This window comes from Gambusia affinis, linkage group LG09 (assembly GCF_019740435.1).
Source record: "Gambusia affinis linkage group LG09, SWU_Gaff_1.0, whole genome shotgun sequence".
Taxonomy (NCBI): domain Eukaryota; kingdom Metazoa; phylum Chordata; class Actinopteri; order Cyprinodontiformes; family Poeciliidae; genus Gambusia; species Gambusia affinis.
The window spans coordinates 29,759,174-29,786,386 of record NC_057876.1 but is presented as its reverse complement, the minus strand read 5'-3'; the positions used below and the strand labels follow the sequence as shown (position 1 = coordinate 29,786,386).

Sequence of the window (27,213 nt, the reverse complement as noted above, 5' to 3'; positions counted from 1 at the left end):
GACGGTTGCTACTTTTTTAAATATTATTTTTAATTAAATGTTTTCATCAGATAAGTTAATTATTTTTTTTGAATTGATGTGTCTTCAGTAATCTCTCCCAATGGGTTTTATCTGATTTAATTCACTAAGAAACTTTATTTCCATGTTCTTTTCTGTATTTCGTGGGCTCTTTTAGCACTTTTGCATTTGCACAGGCAAATGGAGACAGAAGGGAAAATGAAATAAATCATATTTCAATCAGAGTGAGATCTCCTCCATCTATCAGCGGAGTGTCTCTCAGACAGATTGAGCCTTTTCTCTGAGTGATATGAATCCCAGTCAGAGTGAGACCTCCTGCTCTCTGTTATTGAATCTCAGTCAGAGTGAGACCTCCTGCTCTCTGTTATTGAATCTCAGTCAGAGTGAGACCTCCTGTCCCGGTGCTCTGACAGCTGCTGTGTGTAACGGAAGACATTTTGAGCCGCTGGGGTCGGTCCGGTTTGTTTGTGGGGTCTCAGTGTGAGTTCGGGACTAACGGACTGTTGGTCGGTGAAGCAGGAACACATTTAACGGGAACCCGGTGCAGTCTAAGCAGCGCATGTGCAGCGAAACACAGGAGCTAGCAGAGTCCTAGATGCTAGTTAGTCAGCGTCAGCTAGCTGGCCTGCCCTCCTCTTCCTCCTCCTTCTCCTCCTCCTCCGCCACTTCCTCCTCGACAGCCGGTCCCTTCTGACAGACACAATGGCTTTAAAACGGATTTCTAAGGTAACTCTCGGCTTGTTTTAGCTTTATCATGAGCCACATAACTCAACGCCGAAGTTAGCTTCTGATTCGGTGCTTCAGTTAAGGGCCATTCCACAGTTTTTAAAGGTTCAGGCCCAGATTTGATCAGCTGTAGTTAAAAACCCAAAACACTCGGAGCGGTCCAACCTGACTCGATTTATTTCACACAGACTACAGATTCTGGAGAACCCAGTTTATGATCCGACACCTTAAGCCTGGTCATAAAAACATTAAATATTACATTTTTAGGTGTGTAATGATGTAACAGTTTCTAAAACTTTAACTGATCAAAAACTCTGGTTCTGGAGAACGGTCCATGTCTGAACAGACCAAACAGTTTTAAATCTGGTTCTATTCTTATTTAGTTGGAGATTTAGAAATCATAAACTTTGTTTTAAAGACTTTTATTTAATAATTTATAATAATTTTCAATATTTATAATAGGACTCTTTTTTCCCAAGCAGATGGAAAAACCAGGAATAGGTTTTGAACAATCCACTTTAAGTAGTTCAAAACTAGAACCAGAACCAGAACCAGTTAAAGCTGCTGCAGGTTCGTAAAAAGCAGCGGAGCAGCCCTTTAAAGATACTTCGAATCAGAAGCCAACTTCAGCCTCTTTCTCAGAGCGCTGTTCGCTGCTGTTAGCCAGTTCCTCCGGCCGGTTCGGTTCGGAGCCTTTATCTGGTGTTAACCTGCTCTTCCAACTGGTCGGCATCTGTTCGGTTCTGGACGGAGGGAAAGCGCCGGGTTGTTGCTGCGGGTCAGGTTCTGAGATGTTAGCCCAGATTCGGTCCAAAGGTTCGGTGGTTCTGTTCAGCCTGAACTACCTCAACTGGTTCTGGTCTAATGAAGCAAACTGCCTTCAACTCAGGTCTGGGCCCGGTTCGGTTCTTCTTCAGTGGTGTGGAACCATGAGCATCAGATCGACTCTGTTGCTCCGCCCCCTTTCAGCTATGGACCAATCACAGGCCAGCTCCACAACAGGTGCTGCCCATGAACAGAACTACCAGAACCAGTCCACCCAGTGGTCCAGCTGCAGGTCCAAACGTCTCTCTTTGGTTCAAAGATGATCCATCAGAACCTCAGACCGGATCCTGTCTGGTTCTGTTGGATCTTCCTCAGGAGGACCGGCTGGTTGGAGCTTCATCTGGAATTTCCGACCCACTGGACCGGACCGCTACCTGCTGAACCCGGCTGGACCTGAAAGACAATCCATGTTCTGATCCGATGTGTCACATACCAACACACACACACACACACACACACACACACACACACACACACACGTCTTGGCTGGAAACCCGACCCGGCCGGTTCTATAAGCAGCCGACCCGCGGGCCGGCCTGTCCCAATCTGGTCCCTGTCAGGGTAAATATAGCTGCTGCTGCTCACTCATCGACCCGATCCGACCCGGTTCAGGTCCTAATGTTCAGACTAGAGCAGAACCTCCAAATGGTTCTGGTTTGGTGGTTCTGAACGGATCAGAACCGGTGTTGGGTTTTTGTCCAGAAGGCGACAGTTAGTCCGGTTCTGTTTGCTGGTATTAAAGTTGTGGTTCTGCTGGGATCAGAGGAGTTCTGATCCAACCTGGAATCTCAGAATCTTGTTTCTTCATGTGTTGACCTTTGACCTGTGACCTGTGGTTCTGGTTCTGTTCCTGCAGGAGCTAACGGACCTGTCCAGAGACCCTCCGGCCCAATGCTCAGCCGGGCCCGTCGGCGAAGACAGTAAGGTTCCGTCCAGTTCTGTTCTGTCCAGGTCCAGGTGGTTCTGTCCGGATCCGGCTAGTTCTGTTGGGTTCTGTTTGGTTCTGTTTTGTCCGGTTTTATTCTGTTCAAATCCAGCCGGTTCTGTCGAGTTCTGTTCTGTCCGGTTCTGTTGATGAAGCTGCTGCTCCTCTAATTCTGCTCTGCTGTTTTCAGTGTTCCACTGGCAGGCCACTATCATGGGTCCGGTAAGTACCAGAACCAGAACCCGGATCAGGACTCTGCATGTTTCGTGACCCGGACTGACACTGCGGTTCTGGTTCTGTTGCAGCCCGACAGTCCGTACCAGGGCGGCGTGTTCTTCCTCACCATCCACTTCCCGACCGATTATCCCTTCAAGCCGCCCAAGGTGAGAGCGGCCCGGACGACCCGGCCCGGTTCGGCGCCGGTTCTGACCCGATCCGTCTGCTCTTCTTCCAGGTCGCCTTCACCACCAGAATCTATCACCCAAACATCAACAGCAACGGCAGCATCTGCCTGGACATCCTGCGGTCCCAGTGGTCGCCGGCGCTCACCATCTCTAAAGGTGAGCGCCGGAACCGGCACGACCCGACCGGAACCGACCCGACCGAAACCGACCCGACCGGAACCGGCACGACCGGAACCGACCCGACCGAAACCGACCCGACCGGAACCGGCACGACCGGAACCGACCCGACCGAAACCGACCCGACTGGAACCGACCCAACATGGAACCGGCACGACCCGACCGGAACAGACCCGACCGAAACCGACCCAACCGAAACTGGCACGACCCAACCGGAACCGACCCAACCGAAACCGACCCGACAGGAACCGGCACGACCCGACCGGAACCGACCCGACCGGAACCGACCCGACTGGAACCGACCCGACTGGAACCGGCACGACCCGACCGGAACCGACCCAACCGGAACCGACCCGACCGAAACCGACCCGACAGGAACCGGCACGACCCGACCGGAACCGACCCGACCGGAACCGACCCGACCGGAACCGACCCGACTGGAACCGGCACGACCCGACCGGAACCGACCCAACCGGAACCGACCCGACCGAAACCGACCCGACCGGAACTGGCACGACCCGACCGGAACCGACCCAACCGAAACTGGCACGACCCAACCGGAACCGACCCAACCGAAACCGACCCGACAGGAACCGGCACGACCCGACCGGAACCGACCCGACCGGAACCGAGCCGACTGGAACCGACCCGACCGGAACCGACCCGACCGAAACCGACCCGACTGGAACCAACCCGACAGGAACCGGCACAACTCGACCCGACCTGAAATCTGGTCAGAATTTCATCATCGGATGTTTTCCTCCAGCGATGTGTCCAAGCCGCGGTTCAGGGGCCGTTGGTGGCCCCTCAGTCGGTTCCTAGGTTGAACGTTTCACTGAAGCCTTTCAAAATAAAAGTAGATTAAAATCAAAATGCAGAAATACACTTCAGGATTTTTTTCTGTTTGATGCAGTTTAACCTGTTTTTGTCCCAAAACAAAATCTGAATAGAAAATAATGAATCAATTAAAATCTTTAGATGTTTTCTTCTAAGGTGATAAATGTTCAGACCTAAAATAACTAAAGGTCAGTTTTCTACTAAACTTGTTTCATAACGCAGTGTGTTTAGTTTATTACTGAGGTGACAAAATTGAAAATTACACCATTTAGAACAATTTACACTGTCAACAAAATCAAAATTAGAAGGATAAAAAATGAACACAGTTAAACAAACTGGTTAAATTTTATGCGGAGTGGAGCATCACAGACAAAGATGGGAAGAAAAACGGCAGAAATGTGTAAATGATTCCCAGAATCCAGGAATAAATCAGAATCAGGATTGTTGATGTTATGTTGGTGAATGTTGAGCAGCAGGTGGCGCTATAGCTGCAGCTAGCCTCAGTCGGAGGTTCTGCTGGTTAAAATGGAGGTGGTTCTGATCCAAACTGGGTCTCTGTTTTCTCTCTGCAGTTCTTTTGTCCATTTGTTCTCTGTTATGTGACCCGAATCCTGACGACCCGCTAGTACCAGAGATCGCCCGCATCTACAAAACAGACCCCGTCAGGTGGGTTGGCACGCGCACGCACACACACACACACACACACACACACACGGCCAGCTGTTTCACTGGTTCCTATCCACCTGGGTCCAGTTCGGTTAGCCTTTCATCAGCTAAAAGCTGATGAAACGTCGTTCCCTCGTGAACCTGAAGCAGAACTTCTCAGTGAGGTCCAATCGGAACCAGAACCACTGGAGCAAATTCTAATTTTTGAGGACTACTTTCACTTTTAAACTTGTAATTTATGCTGTTCAGATGGAATCTACTGACTCATTAGCATAAACATTGCTTGCAAGCAAGGCGCTAGTAGTCCAGTGGCTAGTAGCCCAATTGCTATTAGCATGCAATTTGCTAGCAACCCATTCGGCAGTAGCCCAGTTGCTAGCAGCCCAGTGACTCTGGATGTTCTGACTCCAGGTGAAGCTCCACCAGATTCCTGAACAGATTCTGTTTCACAATTCTGTCCAGACTGCATTTCTCCCCAGTGCTGGTGGACTTTTTTCCTTCCACTCAACTTTCTATGAATATAGCAGCAGTAACATAATGAACGGAGAAGCGTCTGGTTGTCACTTCCAGATGTGGTTTTGATCTTTTTTTTCTCAGAACGTCCTTCTCTTCTGCCCAGACTGTGACTTTAACGGTCGTCTGTTTCGTTTCCTGCAGGTACAACAAGACAGCTCAGGACTGGACCCAGAAATACGCCATGTGACCCGTCAGACCGCCGCTCCTGGCCACGCCCCTCCGCCCACCTTTCCCTGCAGTTTGTTCACGTTTCCGTTTGTCTCATCCTGAACTGTGATGCTGTTCCCTCCCACCCCCGTCTGTCCGTCTGCTGGAGACACGAGCCGCAGCCTCAGAGCGGACCGGACCGGCCAGCACCGCCCCTTCATGCATGTCAGTGATTGGTTCCTGTGCTGCTCAGAACTCTGTGTCCGTTTTTAAAAGAGAAAAGCTGTTTCAGTTCCTAGTTTTGTGTCTTTAGAGGAGAGCCGTTAGTTCATCATCCGATCCGTTCTCCTGGTTTTACTTTTTGCACTTGAAGGCGATCCGGATCCGGTTCCGGTGGCTAACCGATCAACTAATCGCTCTGTGACGGTTTTTCTCAATAAAGATGAACAAATGGACACTGGTTCTGGTTTCATTTCATGTCCGGCAGACGGGGCCAGTCGGTTCTGATCGGGTAAATAAAACCGAATCAACCTCAAAATATAAAAAAACCTTTATTTAAAAAAATTAACAACCAGTTACTAATAATGATGATGAACTGTACAGCACAGGCGGGACATAAATATGCGGAAACAGGGACGCTAACACCTGGACTACTTTTCCCACAATCCCCTGTGGTTTTATTTATCCAGGAAGGAACCAGAAGTTCAATGAAAAAGAACTGAATCTGTTCAGAAATGAATCCTGAACCCAGTCTGTGATCTGGTCCTGATCCCGGTCCTGGATCCAGTCCGGGATCCGGTCCCGGTCCTGAACCCGGTCCGGGATCAGGTCCCGGTCCTGAACCCGGTCCTGGATCCGGTCCCGGTCCTGAACCCGGTCCTGGATCCGGTCCCGGTCCTGAACCCGGTCCTGGATCCGGTCCCGGTCCTGGATCCAGTCCCGGACCCGGTCCGGGATCAGGTCCCGGTCCTGGATCCGGTCCCGGTCCTGGATCCGGTCCCTGAACCCGGTCCTGGATCCGGTCCGGGATCAGGTCCCGGTCCTGGATCCGGTCCCGGTCCTGGATCCGGTCCCGGTCCTGAACCCGGTCCTGGATCCGGTCCCTGAACCCGGTCCTGGATCCGGTCCGGGATCAGGTCCCGGTCCTGGATCCGGTCCCGGTCCTGGATCCGGTCCCGGTCCTGAACCCGGTCCTGGATCCGGTCCCGGTCCTGAACCCGGTCCTGGATCAGGTCCCGGTCCTGAACCCGGTCCTGGATCCGGTCCCGGTCCTGAACCCGGTCCTGGATCCGGTCCCGGTCCTGGATCCAGTCCCGGACCCGGTCCGGGATCAGGTCCCGGTCCTGGATCCGGTCCCGGTCCTGGATCCGGTCCCTGAACCCGGTCCTGGATCCGGTCCGGGATCAGGTCCCGGTCCTGGATCCGGTCCCGGTCCTGGATCCGGTCCCGGTCCTGAACCCGGTCCTGGATCCGGTCCCTGAACCCGGTCCTGGATCCGGTCCGGGATCAGGTCCCGGTCCTGGATCCGGTCCCGGTCCTGGATCCGGTCCCGGTCCTGAACCCGGTCCTGGATCCGGTCCCGGTCCTGAACCCGGTCCTGGATCCGGTCCCGGTCCTGAACCCGGTCCCCTTCCTGAACCCGGTCCGGGATCCGGTCCGCAGAGGAACGTTCAGCCTGCAGAGAAGCTCAGCAGAACATTCTAGACTCAGAAGAGATGAAACCGGTCTGCAGGTCCAGAACAGCCGGTTCTGGTTCTGATGATGAAGATGTTTTAGCTCAAGCCACAAATGTTACAACTTCTTTTTTAAATTATATCCTAATTTTCAAAGGACGTCGTTTTATTTCTATTTTTAGGATTTAAAATAAAGAAAATTGAGGATGTGAAAACATGAGAGGAAATTTACCCTAAAAACCAGAATCCGTTACTGCAAGTGAATTAATTGGCTGGTTTCACAGTTAATCCAGGTTTCAGATTGATGCCCCAGATTAACGACATCTGAGATTAAATCTGGAGGTTTCAGATGGAAACCAGCAGAAAAATCCCCTCTGGTTCTGGTTCTGTTGTCCTGGTTCTGGGTTTGAATCTGGACCATCAGAACCGGGTCCAGAATGTTCTAATGAGCTTTCAGATGCTGTGACTCTCCCTGCTGATCATGTGGTTCTGATCCGACTGGAGCAAGGAGATTCCAACCCGTTTGGACCCGGTCAGGGTTTGTAGCACCATCGGTTCTGGGAAGAAACAGGAAGCAGCTTTTCTGTCCTGTCAGTAGAGATCAGAGTTCAGCGGTCCGGTCCGGTTCGGTCCGGTTGTGTCAGCAGTTTTTTAAAATAGAATAGAAACTTTGAGTGATGAAGAGGAGGATGAGGATGCTGGCCAATCAGAGCGCTACGCTGTGGAGAGCTCCACCCCGCTGTCGCAGACGCCGCTGTCATTCCCAAGGTCCGCCTTCAGGTTCTGGACCGGAGGGTTCTGGACCTCCTCTGCAGTGTCCGGGTTCTGGCACAGCGCCCCCTCCAGGATGCTCAGCGCTCTGCAGCCGCCTGCCGACCGGAGAGCCACCAGCAGGTCCGAAACGGTTCCACCAGAAACCTGCAGAACCAAACATCAGAACCATCATCAGATCGTTAGAGGAACTCCAGATGATGATGATTCTTGCTGTGGCCAGCAGGGGGCGTGCTGCCCGGGTTGGCCACTAGGGGCCGTCATTTAAACCGTTCCAGGAGGAAAACATGGAGGTTTGATTTTTCAGTCACCATGTTCTTTATTTATAAATGTCACAATTTCATCAAATGAAATAATTAAATATTATTTATTCATATTTATTAAACCCTGTAAAAGTGAAACTATGATTCCCCAACAGGCTAAATAACTCAGATTACATCATCAATGTGTAACTTTACTAACGGCGCCCCCTAGGGCAACAGTTCAGAGGCCGTTGACAACCGGACGGAGACGAGAGCTGCTCCAGGAGTCAAACACGTAACCATGGCAACAACCTTAATGTTCCTTGGTCCGATGGGCCAGGCGACAGACAGCAGCTGGGGGGGTCGACGTGGGAGAATTGAAAGGTGGCTAAACTCTCAAGTATATAAAGTAAAAGAAATAACGCACAGAGACGTAGTTCTTGCTGCTGGCCACAACGGGTTGGAGATTTATTAGACTCTTCCACAGATTCGCCTTACAGCTTCAAAAACCAAACATCTCCCCGTATTCCCAACATACAATCTTATAAAAAAGTTGGAAAGGTTCGACCAATAGCAATACTACTCTTGATCTACGTAAGGATCCCTGGCAGCCCCTAGACTGGCTGTGCTGGACTTCCTTGAAAATATTTGGGATCTCTTGACCTCCATTTCAGAATTGCAGAATAAGCCAATTCCTCAGAGGTTGTTGTTCTGATCTGTCCAAACAGCTTCCCTTCCCAAATCATATTTGGTTCCACTTTGCACACAAGAGAAGGGAGAGAGTCAGGTCAGTTTGACCCAAAGAGGTGCCAACAGTCCTTTCGCAAAATCAACAAATAGTATTTTCTCTCTTACATTGGTTGTTAGCATGCTGTTAGCCGGTTGTTAGCCCGCTGTTAGCCGGTTGTTAGACCGCTGTTAGTCAGTTGTTAGCCCGCTGTTAGCCGGTTGTTAGCACGCTGTTAGCCGGTTGTTAGCACGCTGTTAGCCGGTTGTTAGCACGCTGTTAGCCGGTTGTTAGCAGGCTGTTAGCCAGTTGTTAGCCCGCTGTTAGCCGGTTTTTAGACCGCTGTTAGCCGGTTGTTAGTACGCTATTAGCCGGTTGTTAGCATGCTGTTAGCCGGTTGTTAGCCCGCTGTTAGCCGGTTGTAGCCCGCTGTTAGCCGGTTGTTAGACCGCTGTTAGTCAGTTGTTAGCCCGCTGTTAGCCGGTTGTTAGCACGCTGTTAGCCGGTTGTTAGCACGCTGTTAGCCGGTTGTTAGCACGCTGTTAGCCGGTTGTTAGCAGGCTGTTAGCCAGTTGTTAGCCCGCTGTTAGCCGGTTTTTAGACCGCTGTTAGCCGGTTGTTAGTACGCTATTAGCCGGTTGTTAGACTGCTGTTAGTCAGTTGTTAGCCCGCTGTTAGCCGGTTGTTAGCACGCTGTTAGCCGGTTGTTAGACCGCTGTTAGTCAGTTGTTAGCACGCTGTTAGCCGGTTGTTAGCACGCTGTTAGCCGGTTGTTAGCAGGCTGTTAGCACGCTGTTAGCCGGTTTTTAGACCGCTATTAGCCGGTTGTTAGACCGCTGTTAGTCAGTTGTTAGCCCGCTGTTAGCCGGTTGTTAGCCCGCTGTTAGCCTGTTGTTAGCACGCTGTTAGGCGGTTGTTAGCACGCTGTTAGCCGGTTGTTAGCAGGCTGTTAGCACGCTGTTAGCCGGTTTTTAGACCGCTATTAGCCGGTTGTTAGACCGCTGTTAGCCGGTTGTTAGACCGCTGTTAGCCGGTTGTTAGCCCGCTGATAGCTGGTTGTTAGCTGGTACCTCATAGCTCTCCAGCAGGGTTCTGGCCGGGTTTGGACTCAGCCGGAATGCCGTGTTCAGGATGCCGAGGCCCAGGTGGTGAGCCAGGTTCTCCCAGCACCCTTCAGCCTCCAGAGCGCCGCACACGGCTCGCTTTACCTGCATGTCTAGAACTGACAGGTCACCTACACACACACACACACACACACACCCACACACACGCACACACACAGTGAGGGCGGAGGCCATAATGAGGAGGAGGAGGAGGAAGAGGAAGCTCACCCTGTGGGGGGACGAAGGCTCGCTGGCTCCTGGGCTCGTACTCCTGACCGTTTAGAAGATCCAGAACCTGCAAACGCAGACTGTCAGGGTTCTGACCCGGTTCTGGCCCAATGCTCACACACTCCCAGACATACCTCAGGGCAGGCAGCCATGTTAACTGGAGTGGTTCCTGAAATGTAGCCTTCATCATCCTGCTCCTCCTCATCTTCCTCGTCCCTGATGAAGAGCGGCTCAAAGTTCTCCCTGTGCGGGTCGGCACCTGGAGACGGGAGGGGACGCCAAGGTCACATGAAGGTCGTGATCGTCCTTCAAAGGCTGATAAAATGACTCGTTAACAGACTGAATCTTTCCACATCTTTGAAATTTCATCTTTACAAATAAAAATTTATCTTATTTGACTGATGAAATAATATTTAAGCACACAACTGTTAACCTAAAGTTTTAGTGTATCTACAGGGCCACATAAACAGCTTTGGTGGGCCGGATTTGGCCCCCAGGCCTCAAGTTTGACACCTGTGAGAGAGAGAGGATCTGCTGGGTTCCACCAGAATCAGAACCAGAACCACTGGAGGTAAAAACTTCCAGCTGATTGCTGTTTCTCCTCAAAGGATTCCAGATGCACTCCAAATTTTCTGATTTTAATTCCTAAAAACCGTTAAAAACCAGGAATTATTCTCCTTCTGGTTAGGAAGCAGGTTGCTCAGGCGGTCATAAAGTTCTGCTCCGTCTCCAGGCGTTCGGTCTGACCTGCAGCCATCAGCAAAGCCGTCAGCTTGAGGGAGCCCCGCCCCGCGGCCACGTGCAGGGGGGTGGAGCCGTTGAAGGTGCAGCTGTCCACCTTGGCGTTTCCCTGGCAACAGAAGGGCAGAGTCTGGGTCTGAGCAGCCAATCAGAGACGATTGGCCGCGATTGGCCTGTTCGTACCTCCAGCAGCAGACAGCCGGCCAGCGACACGTTGTCGGTCTCCGTGGCGAGGTGCAGCGCGGTGCGTCCGCCGCTGCGCTCCTGAGCCTCCACATCGGCCCCGCCCACCAGCAGCTCCCTGAGCGCCGCCAGCCGATTGGCCAGAACCGCCAGGTGGATGGCACACAGACCTGAGGGCGAGCAGGGGAGAGTGAGCTGCTGTGAGAGAGAGAGTGTGTGTGTGTGTGTGTGTGTGCCAACCTGCTGTGTTGCTGAACTGCAGCAGCTCTCTCATCTCTCTGCGCCGCAGTAAAAGTTCCACCATCCCGTCTCCTTCCTGCTGTGCCGCCAGGTGAAGAACCGTGTTGCCGTGGCGATCTGTCAGAGTCGGGTCAGCGCCAGCCATCAGCAGCACTTCGGCCGCCTGCTTCTGCTGAGTGATGACCGCCAGGTGCAGAGGAGTCTGGGAATTGTAGGAGAGGTCAGAGGTTAGCGATTTAAAGTTGAAAACATTTCCCAGACTTAGCATTAGCTTCCACTAAATGCCATGTTGGTTTAGCGCTTTAGCGTTAGCAGAAATATTGTTTACACTTAGTTTTTCAAGGTTAGCACAGCTAGCTTCTTTGTTAGCGATGTCTCTTCTCTGGTCTTCAGAGACCATCTTGTATTTTGTTTTAGGGATAAATCTGGATGATCTACTGGATTTGGACCCTAATCTGATCCTAACTCAATTTTGGTTTGTTTCTGAATAAATCTTATCGTCATTAACAGCAGAAAGCCTCCAGCAGGACGGATCTTCCTGGTTTTTCTTTCCCCTACAGAACCTGCTACCTGGTACAGGTGGTTCCTCATGTTGAGCACCTCCTCTCCCGTCAGAGCGGACACAACCTGGGTCAGACTTGTCAGCGCCTCCTGCTGGCTGTGCAGCACCGCCAGATGCAGCCCACTGCAGCAGAGCAGAGCAGGAGTGAGCCCATCATCGCTCAGTCAGTGTGTGTGTGTGTGTGTATACGTGTGTGTACTGACGTGTCTCCGTCTTCATCCTGTGCCGCCATCAGGGGGCGCTGTGGAGCCAGCAGGTACGCCGAGTCGCCGGTGACTGAGTATCGGAAGAGAGCGTCGAGCTGCCTGCGGGTCGCCTCCATCAGAACCTCGTCTGCAGACACATCAGAACCAGAGCGACGTGGATCCACACCGGAGACTTGGGACTGGGCGGAGCCTCTTAGCACAGCGCCCGATGCCGGGTCGTTGTCTGGGTCACTGTCGTCGTCGCTGTCGTCTGCAGCTTCACTCTGCAAAGCTTTAACAAAGTTTGGGTCAGAACATCCACTTCAGTTCTGCTGATCCAAGTTTCCCTGGTTATCATGCAGACCAATGAGACGAAAATAGAGGAAATTCACCTCTGACTGAAGTTTTCCCTTTTTTAGCTTTTTAAACAAAAAACGAAAAAAATCAAAAGTTAATATTGGTTTGGATGCTTTTTGTTTTAAATAATATTGAATGGAGTCAGATCTCATTAGCATTAGCTTCTGCTAAATACCATGTTGGTTTACCACATTAGCATTAGCTTCTGCTAAATACCATGTTGGTTTACCACATTAGCATTAGCTTCTGTATGTTATTGTATGACACTAGATGTGTGAAACAATAAAATTCTGAAGCTACACTTGTGTTCATTATAGTTCTTTTACTTTGTTGTTCATTTGCTGAACAAAAGTTTAATAGTTTATCATAACATGGAGCCATCGCGGTTTTTATTTAAAGTTTAGACTCTAGTTGCTCATGAGGTCACATACACAGAATGAAGACAACCAGCTCATTTCAGGGAGATGTTGGCTAGATTTCCCACCATGCTTTGTGCCGCCGCCTCCTCCAAGACCAGCTGAGTACGCTGAGGAGAATCCTCCTCCTGCTCCTCCGTAGCTGTAGGAGGAGAAACCCTGGTAATATCCTGCAGAAGAATCAAACAGATAATCAGACTCCAGAAATGATTCTCGCAGGTTTTCATCATCCTGACTTCACCTCCTCCTGCCGGGCCTGGACCTCCAACTCCTGAAGCTGGACCTCCTCCTCCTCCTCCTCCACCTCGGTACAGCCCTCCGCCTCCTCCTCCTCCATGTCCGCTGAAGTCCTGGAAGTTTGGCAACGTCTTCTGCCTTTTTCTCTGAACCTCCTCTTTATCTGGAGACAAACATTAATGAAACATGGCCGCCGACTCAGAGTAGAAACTATTTTCACCGGGGGGGGGAAGCCAAGACGCGTAGCTACACTGTGGGTGGAGCTATGCCAGGTTCTATGGGCGGGGCTAGTGGGTGTAGTGTTGATATGGGCGGGGCTAGTGGGTGTAGCTATGCCAGGTGCTGTGGGCGGGGCCAGTGGGTGGAGCTATGCCAGGTGCTGTGGGCAGGGCCAGTGGGTGGAGCTATGCCAGGTGCTGTGGGCGGGGCCAGTGGGTGGAGCTATGCCAGGTGCTGACCTATGATCTGCGGATGGTAGGTGAATGGTTTGGGTTCGCTGGTCTCGTTGTCGGATTTCCTCTTTAGCTGGACGAAGACAGACGTCGGCTTCTGCAGGTTTTGGTCTCGATACTTCGGGGTCTTGAAGACGATGGCAAACTGTCGTCATAGCAACACAAAAGAGCAGAACGTGAAAGCGGTGTAACGACTGGAGTGGCTCCCAGCTGCAGCTGGATCAGCGCTGACCTGTCTGTGGACATCTGTGGGGGAGAAATCGCCCAGAGCCTCCCAGGTCAGGCCCGAGTCGTCCTCCTCATAGAACCGCACCTGGATGTCATCTACGCACACAGAAACACACCATGAAACACACTGGAGGGTCCTGGAGGGCACCGAGACCCGACCCGAACGAGACACAGGAACTCGGAGGAGAAAACCCAGAATCCCATGTCGCCTCGTTAGCTCAGATCTGGTCACATGCTGGACTCCTGCTCACCTTTCTGGACCTTGTCACAGAGCAGGTAGACCTCCTCTCCCCCCGTCACGCAGCCGGCGGTCCGGTCCATCCTGACGATCTTCAGGTTTGAGGCGTTTGGAGCCTCTGAGGGAGGAAGAAGAGTCAGAATTACTCATCACTATAACAGAATGCTGTTATGAGAGCGTTGCTAAGTGATGACATGGTGGAGCAGAGAGGAGCAGCCTCAGAGACGCTCACACTCTGAAGCAGGAAGATGGAGGACAGACGGACAGGAAAGAGGCGGAGCTCTGCCGGCAGCAGGCTCTGCTCCGTCTGCTTGCCTTCCCCTTACTTCCCCTTTTCATTTTGGTTGTTTCTCCAGATGAAACCAAGTTAATGCTAGCAGCCAATCAGCAGCTGAGCGCCACATTAAAAACAATTAATAATGACCAAAGTCCCAGAGGTTTGCACTGACTGCTGTCGTAGATGGGCTCGGACACCACGGGCTCCAGGCGTCTGGAGAAGCCGCCGTCGCTGTCGGGCAGGAAGGCGGTGAACATGAGGCGCACCACGCTCAGGTCCATCTCTTTGGCCTGAGTGGCTGCGGCGCTGCTGATCAGGCTGCGCTGGTGGTCTGCACACACAAGGAAATGATTCCCAAACCAACATGGACAAACAAGTGATTTATGATCCGTAGAATCCGGTTCATGAAGCTAAATCTACAGCAACATGCAATCAACAACAGTAAAAACATCGGCTGAAAATAAATTTAAATATAGTAAAAATAACTATTTAAAGCTGAAAAGATTCCATCCATCCATTTTCTGTTCACCCTTCGTCCCTAATGGGGTCAGGAGGGTTGCTGGTTCCTCTCCAGCTGCGTTCCGGGCAAGAGGCGGGGTCACGGGGTCACCCTGGACAGGTCACCAGTCTGTCGCAGGGCAACACAGAGACACACAACCATTCACACACACACACACACCTAGGGAGAATTTAGAGACCAATTAACCTGACAGTCATGTTTTTGGACTGTGGGAGGAAGCCGGAGAACCCGGAGAGAACCCACCATGCACAGGGAGAACATGCAAACTCCATGCAGAAAGACCCCGGGCCGGGAATCGAACCCAGGACCTTCTTGCTGCAAGGCAACAGCTCTACCAACTGCACCACTGTGCAGCCCAAGCTGAAAAGATTTTTTCAGAATAAAAACTATAAAGTCTGCTAAAGTACAGACCCTAAATATCGAGCTTTGGGTTTTTCAATATTTAACTTGAAATCAAATTAAATCTTAATTTTATTTCCCTTTGGGATCAATGAACTATTTCTGAATTTGAATTTATTTTAATATTTTAATTTATCGACAAGCTAATTTGCATATTAGCTAAAGGTTTGAAGCGGAGCTAAATATTTATGACGTTATGAATGTAAGAACAACAAGGTGAACATTTTCCCCCCGACAGACTAAATAAACTAAAATATTACTGTCAATGTTTTACACAGTAACTCTAGAAACTGATCAGAACCAGCAGCTGTCTGTTATTGAGAGGAGAGGCGGATCGGATCGGAACCACTGACCGCTGAGCTCCCGCGGGAGCCGGACCTCCCCCTGCAGCGCGTCGATCTCCGGGTGGATGGCGACCCCACAGTTGTAGCCCATCCTGAAGGCCTCCACCATCCGCTCCTCCAGTGTCTTCGCCACGTTCTTCTTGGTCACATGGAGGATTCCCAGGTTGGGAAAACTGCAGGAAGCCAGAAGCAGGTCAGGTTCTGCTGGTCGGACACACACCGAGCGGAACCAGAACCAGAACCGGGCTGACAGGTTCCAGACTTTTCCATGATGTCACACCAGGAAGCAGAGTTTGAGGTGGTAACCCATTTAACTGTTGTAACCAATCAGAAGCTCACAAATTCATGACATCATCACCTGGGCTTTTGTTTTGAAGGGGACATGTCAGGAAATTCCACTTTTTATCCTTCAGTACATTCAGTGTGTAGCTGCAGTCTCTAGGAGAGCAGATTCAGTTCCCCTGAGTCTCCATCAATCTGTTCCGGTTCTTCTGTTCCCCAATATTCTGAACTTTTACGTCAGTTTTTACTGAGCAGCTGCTAAACAAGGTCATGAACTTCTGACTAGTTAAGATCGCAGCGATGTTGTAGTCCAAGTTAGGAAACCAAAGTCAAACTGTTTCAGCAGAACAAACTTTATTTGAGACATAAAAAATAAAGTTTGAGATGACATCTTGGAAGTGGTTTTGTTAGCTTTCTGCTGATGTTAGCACTGTATGCTAGCTGTTAGCTTCCTGGAGACTGAAACGTACGACGTGTTTTGAATAGCATCACTACATAAACAGATCTGCATTGTTTTGACTGGAGGAACAAAAGATCCAAGTTTCTTCTGTGACGTTCTGGCGCTAGCGTTAGCTAACTAGCTACTAGTACAAACATTTCTGCATCGCTGGATAATCACACCTCTGCTACCAAACTACACAAATGGCTGATGGGGCAGGACTGGCTCAGTCTGCGACCTAGTTTTCATTTAAAGAACAAAACAAGTTCCTGTCAGATGAACCTCAGGTCAGAGGTCAAAGGGAAACCTGCAGAGCTACAATAACCAGGAATTCAAACCAAACATGTGGAGTTCAGCTTTATATTCACCAAAACTGATTTATATCATGATGAGTCTCATAGTAAGACCAAAGGCCATGAGACCAGAAAATATCTGGTGTCAGTTGAACAATTACGCAGATTTAAACATCTCCAGATAAACTTTGGGTTAAAATGAACAACAATAAACACTAATTTAAATGAAACGTGCATGATTCCTACCTGATGGTGGAGTCTTTGGACTGCAGGTCAGCGATGCAGATCCCTTTATCGCACTGCTTCCCCACCAGGCTGTGAGCGTGAAGCTGCGGCAGCTGGGTCAGCGCCGTCACCAGCTGGACCACGACCCGGGCCTGACCCTGGTAGTTACAGATCTGAAACCCACAGCAGAACGCCGCCCCGTTAGCACAGGCCCGTTAGCGCCGCCATTAGCGCAACGGAAAAGATGAGGTGGATGAAGCTGAGAGTGAAAATGTTTGGTGAAATCAGACAGTGAGGTTTCTGATCTCATTCTGGACTCCACAGATGAGTCACACACATTCAGACTCTCTGTGGTAGTTCAGAGAAACTTTCTCCTGGTATAAATGACTCACTGAAACTTCTCACCTCAACCAACATCAGAGACCACTGAAGCGATGGATTCAGGCTGAACACAAACCTGACCAACCGTCTTTTAGATGATCAGCAGGTTTTTCTGGAGTCAGACTGAAGGTCAGCCAGAAAACAAAATTTATTTCTGCTTTAAAATCACCTACTAGATGTGTCTGGTGTGTAATCATCACCTAGTCATTTTGATAGATGGATGGAAATCATGTATAATTCCTTGACATTTTTTAAAATGGCCACCCTGGTTGTAATGGAAAATAATCAGCTGTAGTTCTTGCCAGTGGTGGCAGAGCTAACCAAAACATTAGGTTCAATAACCACTAAATGGCTAAGCAAGAATGTTAGCTATGCTAACAATAAACACAAAACAACTAGAAGAAGCTAACGGTAAGTATGAAGACACCAGTCTCTCATCTTCATCTCCTTCCTGAACAGTTTATCACTTTAGAGCTGAACGAACAGGATGACCAAAGTGGAAAACTTGATGAGACATAGAGTTCATCCAAATCATAAAGATGGGGCACATTTTATGGTAATAATTAGTTAAAAGGCTCAAAGCGGCAGCCATCTTGAAAAATATCATCCTCCTGAAACTGAAGTGTCTGATGGGAAATATAAAAACATTGACCTGAGAGGTTAGCATGCTAATTTGAAAGCCTGTGTTCAGGTTGTGAATGTGCTGATTGGTCCTGAACGTGAATCTGAACTGAAGCTGAATCTGCTGTTAGCCGTTTTGTTTATTGTTTGCTTCCAGATGTTTATTTTCATGTTTCATGTTTAACTGAAACGTGAGAACAAACTCTTTTGTTCCTTCGGTTTGTGTGACAGCCAGCGTGCCGCTGCAGATATTTGCCTGCAACTGTTGCAATAAAAAAGCCCACTTCCTCTTCCTGGTTCTGTCGGCCACTCGACGTGTCGCAGCAGATGAACGCGGTTCCTAGAATCAGAGCGAGAGCTGCAGTTTGAGGGTTTCCTGGCCTGAAGCTCTTCACCCGCCGCGCAGCAGCTACCTGACAGCTGCAGCAGGCCCTGCAGTCGGCTGTCTCCGCATGAGAAACGCAGAAAACAACTTAAATTCTGCTAAAAAAAATAATAATAAAAATAAAACTGAAATAAAGACAAATCTGAAAGCAGTGCCGTCTCACCTACTCCAAACCCTGAACACCAGCATGCAGCAACAGCTGCTGGGTTTCTGAGGAAATCTGACTGGAAGCTGCAGCACAGCTTCATTTCACACCCAGGTCAGAACCAGAACCGAATCACGGGACCCAAAATAAGGTTCTGCTGGTTTGAAAGCTGTTCCTGGTGACCAGATCCTCAGAAAGCCGATAATAGCTAACAGAAGCATGGACTGGAGCTTCTGACCGGTTCTGTTGGGATGTGGAGTCGGACTAGGAGTGGTGGGCTGGAACATGGTGCGTTCACTGACTCAGACTGCTTTCATCACTTCATTATTGTCATTTTCAGACGTTTAGATTCACCGTCTGTCTTCTTCTGCTGCTGAATTCTGACACAAGACGGATAAAATGCGACGATGCTAAACAATAAATGACTATGATAAATAATAATAAATAGTAATAATAAAACAATACTATTCAAGGAACACGTTGATTATTATTACATAAACAGTCCTGCATTATCTTTGTCTTGGGGAACAAATAATCCAAATGCTTTCAGTGACGTTCTAGGATTAGCTAACTTGCTACCACTAGCTAACTTGCTAGCATCTATTTCATCTATTTTCTCAGCCATTCAACAGCTAAAGAGAAAAGGAGAAGGATGGAAACAAATTGCTGCAGATAAAATTTAATATTGTTTGGTTTTTATTCACATTATTAGCTTTTGGTATATCTGCCAATTTTATCTTTGTCTTATTATTTTTACTAAATGTAATTTTATTTATCATTTATTTACCTGTCATGCTGTGTTTGTTGTGAAGCGCTTTGGTCAGCTGAGGCTGTTGCAAATGTGCTACAGAAATAAACTTTAACTTGACCTGACATTAGCTAACTTGCTAACGTTAGCTCACTCGCTAGCTGTGTTGAGACCTTCTTTATGCGACGTGTTCCTCCAGGCTTTGGCAGAATTTTCTGTCTCCAACATGTTCGGCTGGATGAACTGGTCTATGGTTGGTGAAATCTTTTAGTTAATTGGGGGATAAAACGTTTCTGCGTCGCTACATAATCGTGTTTCTGCTATCAAATAGTGAGATCTGGTCCACATCTGGAAGTGGAACAGATCGGAGTTTATTTGGGTGAAAAGATCGGAGCAAAAATGTCGGATTTGTGCTGCATTTGGCTGCTGTGTGATGCTAACACGCTATCCTTCACTGATTTAACCCAAACTTTCACTATTTCAGCTCATTTAAGCTCCGTAATCTACTGTTTTTTAATCGTTTTTATAGATTTTTATGCATTTGTTTTATAAACTAGCTCAGCATATTTCTGTTTTTGCATAATATAAACGGGAATCGAAGCATCGCGCTCCTCTTTGGCTCCTGAATGAGTTCAAAGATTAAGATCAGCTCTACTGGAGGGGTCAAAGGTCATTCAAATGGATAAATTCATCTGATCAGATCTTTGACACTTTCCTGTTTCGGACCTGGGAGAACCAAACCGGGCCAGGACTGGATCCCACCAGTAGGATGGGAGTGAAGGCTTGAACCTTTCCAGAGATTAAAATCCCATGATGCATTGCACATCTGTAAACAGGCAGCTTCAAGGTGAAAGAACAAGATCAGGAAGCAGGAGGTTCCTGATCTTAACAGCAGGAGGCTGCGTTGTCATGGTTACAGACTCAGCATCACCTCTGCTGAAACTGAACTGTGGCTTTAAGATTTATCCCGTTTCATTTTTCATTTTCCTTTATTTAACCAGGTAAACCCCGTTGAGATCTAGATCTCATTTTCAAGAGGGACCTGGGAAAAAAAAATTGCAAAACATAATAACCTGGTTACAAAAAAAAAAATTCTGCTGCCTGAGCGGTTCTGACAATCAGCTGCTTTGACCCGACAGCAGCGCGCCAGCGAAGGGTTAACTGTGTTTCTGGGCCTGAGTGGGCGCCGGCGCCAACACCACGCTTTCATCTCTGAGCTGAAACTTTGCACCTTGCCTGTCTGTGACGCAGCGGCGCTTCCTTGTAATTAGCTGTGGGTGTTGCAAGGAGGAAATTCCCAACAGACATGAAACATGCAGAGGTGTGTCTGTGTGTGTGTGTGTTTGTGTGTGTGTGAGTGAACAGGTCCAGGCCTGTCTGGTTCTGAAATGCTGGAGCCAGGACCGGTCCGGGGTCCGGTGTGGTCCGGATCTGTTCTGCGGGTTCGTTCTTCATTGACTGCTTTTAAAAACTTCTAATTTTTTCACTAATTTGACAGAAACGTTTCTACGGATTAACAGAGAATAAGAAACGTTACCATGGCAACACAAACAGGAACACCTCATCTCAATCCAGAAAAGCTTTTTTAATCCCAGAAGAAAATTAATCTTTGCTTTAACCGACGCTGAGGATCTCCTGTAGAGGTCTCTGTTACAGCGGCATGAAGAGGCCTCTGACTGAAGACACTCTGCATATGTGAACATCAAGCGGACCAGAGACCGCTCCAAAAGCAGGAAGTGAACTACAGCACAGGGCATTCTGGGTAAATCCAACCAAAGCTAACATGTCAGCCTAGCGCTAGCAGCAGAAATGTCTCCTGGTCTTCAGCCAAAGACTAAAGAGAAATCCTCCAACATTAAAATCTGACGCCTCCATCTTGTTTCCATCTGGTGAAGAAGGAAGTTGCTCTCAGTGTCTTCAGAGGTTTTTGTGTGGTTTCCTTCAGTGGTTGTTGGTGCAGCGCCCCCACAGGCCAGGAGGGGAACAGGTTGCTCAGAGGGTTTGGTTGGTTTGACTCTCTGGCCAAAATACCACCAGAGGGGAACCAGAGTCCAGCTTTCATCTACAGCGCCACCAACATGCTGGGTTTTCAAAATAAAAACCTGCAAATCTTTCTGCATCTGCAGGAACAGCAGGAAGACGATCCATCCCAGGAAACGGGTTCAGAACCTTCAAATGACCCAGCTGACAATTCTGGAAACACTAAAAAACTGTTCTTGTTGTTTAACCTGTTTACCAGAACCAGAAGGTCCGAAAGGAAAAACATCCAGAAATCTGGATCCAATCTGGCCCCGCCACACCAGGAGTAGGGGTCAGGGAGGGGGCGTGGCCTGGACGAGGGAAGCAGCGCTGCTAACTTAGCATCGATGTAGCTACATTTAGCACCTTTTCAGACCCGCTAACAACAAACTTTCAGAAAAAGTGACTAGCTACAAATTTACAACTTTTTCAAAGAACTCTAGTGATAAATTTAGCTAATTTGTTCTCTAGCAGATTTAGCTTCTGTTTACTGTCTGAATTTGTTTTATTATTTCTGGTTATTTGTGATTATTGTCTGGTATTTTCTTTGAATCTGCAGCGTGGAGCAGAGAGCAGAGCTCTGAACCGCAGAGCTGCTGCAGCGCTTCATTCTCAGGAAGCGTTTCCTCTGCCAGCTGCAGCCGCGCCACGCCGCCGCCCAAACAGGAAGCGTTACCTTCACCGTCGGGTACGTCTTCCTGTTCTTCTCGCTGGAGGCTCCTGGCAGGCCGCCGTGCGACGGACCTTCACAGCCGTAGCGGAATCTGAAGCCGCGCTGCAGAAACACAAACACAACAGAGATCATCCCAGATTGTCTCAGAGGGCAAAGGTCAAAGGTTAAAGGTCATTACCTTTAAGGGTAATAACCATCAACCTTTGACCTGAGGCCTGTAGAGTCTGAGCTACAGCTCTGGGGTTTAGACTTTTCTTCACGCTCTGACCTTTGACCCTGTGACGTCTGAGATGCTTTCCTCTTGGAATTTTTTTATGTAATTTTTTTTTTATTAAAAAATTGTTTCTAATTATAAACATTTATTCACTGCTAGCGTCGTGCTAACACACCTGAACATCCTAATCTCTACAGAATAAAATCTGAATAATCTCATTAAAGACGTCAGAGGAGAAACTGAGCAGACTTCCTGTCCAGGTGAGCGGACTTCCTGTCCAGGTGAGCTGCTCACCTGTTTGGGCTGCTCTAGGATCTGCAGGAACGGTCCGTCCACTGGAACACACAAAACACCAATCAGAGTCAAAGTTATTATTAATAATTACAACATTTTAGACGATATTTGGAAGTTTTAAATGAAAAGGTTTTCTGTTTATTTATGGAACAAACATATAAATTAATAAATTAATGTAAGGTTTATTATTTAACCTATCAATTAGTAATCTAGTTATTTATCTCATAAATAATTAGATAAAGAGAGTCATCATCATCTTCAGCAGCAAAAACGCGTTTCCCCCGCAGCTTCAGCTGAAACCAGAAACAGGAAGTGAGCGCGCCACTGCTGCGTCATGAAACTCGTCTTTCGTTTTGCCGCCACCCGTTTCCTCCAATCATTTCGTTTTCCAGACAGAAACTCTGCCGGCTCCCTGCTGCGGAAAAAACTTCTGACCCACTCGGGATCTGGTCTGTTTCAGCGGTGGCAGCATCATGCTGAGCAGACACTTTCTGTCAAACTGGAAATCTGAGGAGGTTAAAAACCATAAACCTGATTTTATTTTTCATTTCACTTCCAGGCTGAGCCATAAAATCCAAGTCCTCCTCTCTGCAGCTAACAGGAAGGGCGGGACGGACCGCTGTGAGTCTCAGACCTTATTTGGAAATGGGACCATTGCACTCCAGAAGTGAAGGGGGCGCTATTTCCTATATTATCCGGGGTCTCCCGTTTTTATTTTCTTTTGAAATGTGTGGTAATGAAGACTTTGTGGTTTTCTGATTTATTAATGTAATTATATTAGTTGTGTTACCACCCCACGCCACTAGAGGCAGTATCAGGCCCGAAAAGATGCAACAAAGCAGCAGATTTAGAAGTTCACAGAAAACTACAGAATCTGTTAAAAACTGTGAACTGAAGTAAATAAAAGAGAGAAGTTTAAATACATGCTGATTGAAAATCCTTCCTAAAGATGAAGATATATCGTTCTCGTAAAAACATGCAGCATGACCAGGAGGGACACGAATCGCATCACTTCCTGTCCAGCAGGAAACACGGCCTTATTGGCTGACAGCTGAGGTCACATGACCCCCTGGACTGCGTTTAAATAACTTATATTTAAATTTAAAAACACAGAGAAAATAATAAACATTTTTATGTTAAAAACTAAATATTTATAATTCATACAAAATATTATTAACTTAGAAAACTAACATTAAAGTAAAAATAAATATTAAAATGGGTCAAATTAGCAAAGAAATATCAAATAATATAAAAAATAAATGTATTATGATCATTGAAGAAAATAAGAGAAATATAAAATCCTTTATACACACAATAAAACAATTTAAGTTTATACAAAGTTTTATGTACTAAACAGCAACAATATTTAAAATTTTATTTAAATGACAACTAATCTTAAAAAAACTAACAAAAAATTACAAATATAAAATACATTTAAAAATTTTCAGAATACAATTTAATATAATAAATATGAACTAAAACTGTTAAAGATGTTTTCTGGATAAATAACAGGAAGTCGCTTATAGGGAAAATTTAATTTGCATAAATAAAAAAATCAACCAGAAACCAGTTCTGGTCCAATAAACCAGAACACGATCCAGTAGAACGGTTCTGACCCGATTCAAGCCGAACAGTTAGAGAGAAACCAACAGAACCGACTGGGTCAGACAGAAGAACAAAAACCCGCACGCCCCTCAGGTGGGAGGGGCTTAGCGAGAACCAATCAGACACACTCAAAGGGGAGGAGCCATTCGGTACCGGTTCTGACCCGGTAGAGGGGGGAGTCTCACCTGACTGCAGAGCCGTCATCTGAGGGATCGGGACGAAGTGGGAATACTCCAGGAAGGACGGGTCCATCATGGTGGTGTCGAACATCTGCAACGAAACCCAGCTGAGGTCCGACAGAACCGCCGGGGGTTCTGGAGCTGCAACAGAACCCAGAGCAGTTCTGCTGGACAGTCTGGACCAGAACCGCTCCGGGTTCTGCTCGGGCGAGTTTTGTGCTCTCGGCTCACTGCATTAGCTGTATGCTAATGAACTGAACCAGCAGCCAATCACAGACAGGGATTTTTAATCCAATCAGATTATCCCTCCACTTTCTGGATGAAAAACAACCAAAAATGGAGGAAAAACATAACAACATAAATTGGGTTTCTGTAGCCTGACATATTCAGCTGCAAACTTTATGGACATTTTTTTTATTCTATTGGAAATTTTTGTAGATTCATTTGAAATCCAAAAACTTTTATTTTTTCAGGATTTCACCTGCAAAATCTCCATTTGTTGATTAGAGATTAATCAACAAATCTATAATTTCAAGTCCCGGTGAAGTAAACCAAACTTTCACAGTTACAGTTTCCAATTTTAATAAAATCCTGTGAAGTTCAGAATAAACTCAGATGAGCTGTTGATGCAAATTACACAGGACTGCAAAAAAATCACAACCTCATTTCCAAACTGTAAAATAAAAGTGAAAGTTTGGGTTTGTTCACCAAGAACTCATCTTTTGTTTTCCAGGATGTTTATTTCAGCACATGAAGAATTCTGGAGGTGCAAAAAGACAAAAATATGAGAGAAATCGTCTCCAGATGAAGACTGCTGAGCAGCTGCGCGAGCCGAGAGCAGGCTGAGTGAGAGCTGCCACGGCGCTCAGAGCAAGTTTGTGAGATTCAAACACACAAATCAAATCGTCGTCCGTTCACATAGATCTGTGCACTGAGATCAGTCTCACAGCCAACTCAAAAATTCTGAGTTTGATTCTGTAAAATCTGTCCAGTTCTGCGTTCAGGAGGAAAGGTGTTTCCTCCCAGCTCCTGGTCCAATCAGACGCCAGGAGCAGCACAGGTACGACTGCGACCGCGGATCAGACAAAAACGTCCTAAATTTCTGCTTTCCAAGCTTTTTCTGCTGCAGCTCAAAACTCAGGAATGGATGGATTTCAACCAAAGAATCAGAAAATATTGGTAACAAGGTCAATACCGGCCCAAACGTTTAGATCGGTGCAACGCTCATATCAGCAATAAAAAGAAAATATTTCCCCTAATGTCTGACAGGAAACAAAAGAATTAATAAATCTTTATTTCTTGTACTGATGTGTGTTTTCTCCATTCAAACAAGATTTCTGATGTAAGTTTGATTTGAGTTTCTGCCGCTCGTCATGCAGCAGCGAGCAGCAGGTGGGCTCACCTGGCTGGAGGCGTGCAGGTAGTTCTCATCAGCAGCCATCTTGTCTGCAGAAATGACACATTTAGGATTTAAAATCAGAACCGAAATCAAACATCCACATCTCTGTCGGCATGATGAAGCTGAGCAGCTAAACAATATGAATAAAAATTTTGAGTTTGAAGACATTCCTGTTTCTTTACTGTTTTCTGTTTTATAGTCGTGATTTATCTGCAGCTTCCTGTCTCGTTTACTGAGTCTAATTATAAATCATATTTATTACCAGGCAGGAATTTCCCGCTTAGGACTAAAATTTTCAGCCTTATTTTTATTTTTAGTAGAAGCAGATTTTCTTTAGTGTCATCATCCAAACTTTACAAAACAAAACAACTCTTCCTGGAAAGCTATTAAACCATTTATAATTAAGTATTAATTACTTTTTTTTTTTTTTTTATATTAAATGAATTTTACGTATATTTTTCAAACTGAGTTTAAAATGCTGAACAAGTGAGAAAACCTCCAGCAGAGATTCCTGCAGGAGAACTGAGCAGGGCCTAAAAATAACAATCAGTGAAAGAAAGATCAATGAAATATAACATCTATATTTTAAAAGTATGTTCAATTTAAATTATAAATATAACAAGAGGAGCAAAGATAAATTCACATGAATAATTTAAATATCAAATCTCTTGAATTTCAACCATATTCTGAGCAGAAACTTGCAGTAACCAATTATTGATTAAATAAAGAAAAATAAAACTACTTCAGACTTTTTAAGACTTTTTCTGATATATAATAAACATACCTGGTAACTGGCGGCGCTGTTCTCCTATTTTTATGATCAATAGTCAATAATATTGATTGATCTTTATTCTTCTGATACCTGATGCTGAGCAGAGCGCGCCTACTCTGCGCTTTCCCGTGGCGTGAACGCGCCTCCGTGTGAGTTAGCCCCCTTGCTAACAGCTAACTACCCACTCGTGGGACTACTGATGCTGTTTCCTTCGTGGAAGTTACCGCTGATACAGTGAAACACGGACACGGAGGCCGTATCTCCACGGCGGGAGGAGCGTTGCTAGAGCTCCAGCCTGACCGAGCGTCTCTCCGTTATGCCGGAAAGGCTAACCGCTACCTGTTCCCGCTGCCCCGGGAGCGAGCCTTGGAGGTTTCCACCAAACTCCATTTAAAATCCTCCTAACTTGAAAAACCTCCAGATTCCAGCTTACAAATATTAAATTCGAAGATATTTTTATATTAAACCGAAATGAAAGAAAGTGATAACTAATACGGCTTACGTAATGTTAGGATTAACTTTTTTTTTTGTCATATCACTCATAAATTCATCTGTCACCAGGAACAAGATACAGTTGAGCGACACTAAGAGTTTTAAGTTGAAGCTAAAATAAAAGTTCATTTTAATAAAATATGAGCCGCATTAAATGTTAGATAACAAAGATTTTAAGGATTTTAAATGCAGTGGCTTTAATCCTTATGACTATATTCAGGGTTCTAATAAAACAACCAAATGGTGCTGAGTTAAAAAGTTACCTGGCTAATAAGGAAGTAAGCAGAACAACAAAGCAAGCCGAGCTGTACCAGTCCGGTCCGGTCCGGTCCAAGGCGCGGTTCCGACGCCAGGTTCGGACCCAGCGGCTCTACTCTTAGGGGTTAATGTGTAGTAAGCATGATGTTACCTGGTCAGCTCACTCAGGTGGAAGTCAGTTTGAAGTGTGACAGTTGGGGCTCGTTCCGCTTCACTTCAGTTCACTCATGTCCGTCATTATTTCCTCTCCACGCAGAACCCGCAGACCCACAAGCAGACCGGGCTCAGCTTCGGGACACCATCACTGCGTGGAGAGCCCAAATATTTCATCCAGTCCTGCCTCGACAAAGCTGAAACCTCCAGGTGACACCGAGAAGAAAGAGTGGAGCTCCTTCCCCACTGGAAATTCCCCCCGGTTCCCAGGT

At 47.2% G+C, this 27,213-nt stretch overlaps 3 protein-coding genes across 4 annotated transcripts; 2 read left to right on the top strand and 1 right to left on the bottom strand.

Moving 5' to 3' along the window:
* The first annotated feature begins 398 nt into the window (after nucleotides 1–398).
* On the top strand, nucleotides 399–5,696 carry LOC122836765 (ubiquitin-conjugating enzyme E2 2-like). The gene is made up of 7 exons (XM_044126611.1): nucleotides 399–744; nucleotides 2,426–2,489; nucleotides 2,685–2,716; nucleotides 2,800–2,877; nucleotides 2,949–3,054; nucleotides 4,485–4,578; nucleotides 5,236–5,696. The coding sequence occupies exons 1-7, from the start codon at nucleotides 721–723 to the stop codon at nucleotides 5,279–5,281; spliced, it is 444 nt and encodes a 147-aa protein (XP_043982546.1). The 5' UTR covers nucleotides 399–720; the 3' UTR covers nucleotides 5,282–5,696.
* On the top strand, nucleotides 5,371–6,945 carry LOC122837475 (tetra-peptide repeat homeobox protein 1-like). The gene is given in 4 exon segments (XM_044127830.1): nucleotides 5,371–5,470; nucleotides 6,029–6,274; nucleotides 6,328–6,629; nucleotides 6,631–6,945. Coding segments are annotated over 4 exon segments (963 nt in total).
* nfkb1 (nuclear factor of kappa light polypeptide gene enhancer in B-cells 1) lies at nucleotides 5,774–27,212 on the bottom strand. 2 transcript variants are annotated; one of them, XM_044126593.1, is made up of 22 exons: nucleotides 26,940–27,212; nucleotides 25,270–25,313; nucleotides 23,874–23,958; nucleotides 22,084–22,124; nucleotides 21,579–21,677; nucleotides 16,625–16,776; nucleotides 15,374–15,537; nucleotides 14,274–14,432; nucleotides 13,838–13,942; nucleotides 13,591–13,682; nucleotides 13,365–13,503; nucleotides 12,911–13,069; nucleotides 12,738–12,839; nucleotides 11,915–12,188; nucleotides 11,720–11,834; nucleotides 11,150–11,351; nucleotides 10,910–11,079; nucleotides 10,733–10,835; nucleotides 10,120–10,244; nucleotides 9,986–10,052; nucleotides 9,725–9,888; nucleotides 5,774–7,832 (listed from the first exon to the last, which is right to left on the bottom strand). In XM_044126593.1, exons 2-22 carry the CDS (start codon nucleotides 25,306–25,308, stop codon nucleotides 7,629–7,631), a joined length of 2,760 nt encoding a protein of 919 aa, XP_043982528.1. In that variant the 5' UTR covers nucleotides 25,309–25,313; nucleotides 26,940–27,212; the 3' UTR covers nucleotides 5,774–7,628. The 2 variants fall into 2 exon arrangements, with proteins under 2 accessions (XP_043982528.1, XP_043982529.1); XM_044126594.1 differs by lacking the exons at nucleotides 21,579–21,677; nucleotides 22,084–22,124; nucleotides 23,874–23,958; nucleotides 25,270–25,313; nucleotides 26,940–27,212 and adding an exon at nucleotides 18,154–18,251.
* Nucleotide 27,213: the final 1 nt, after the last annotated feature.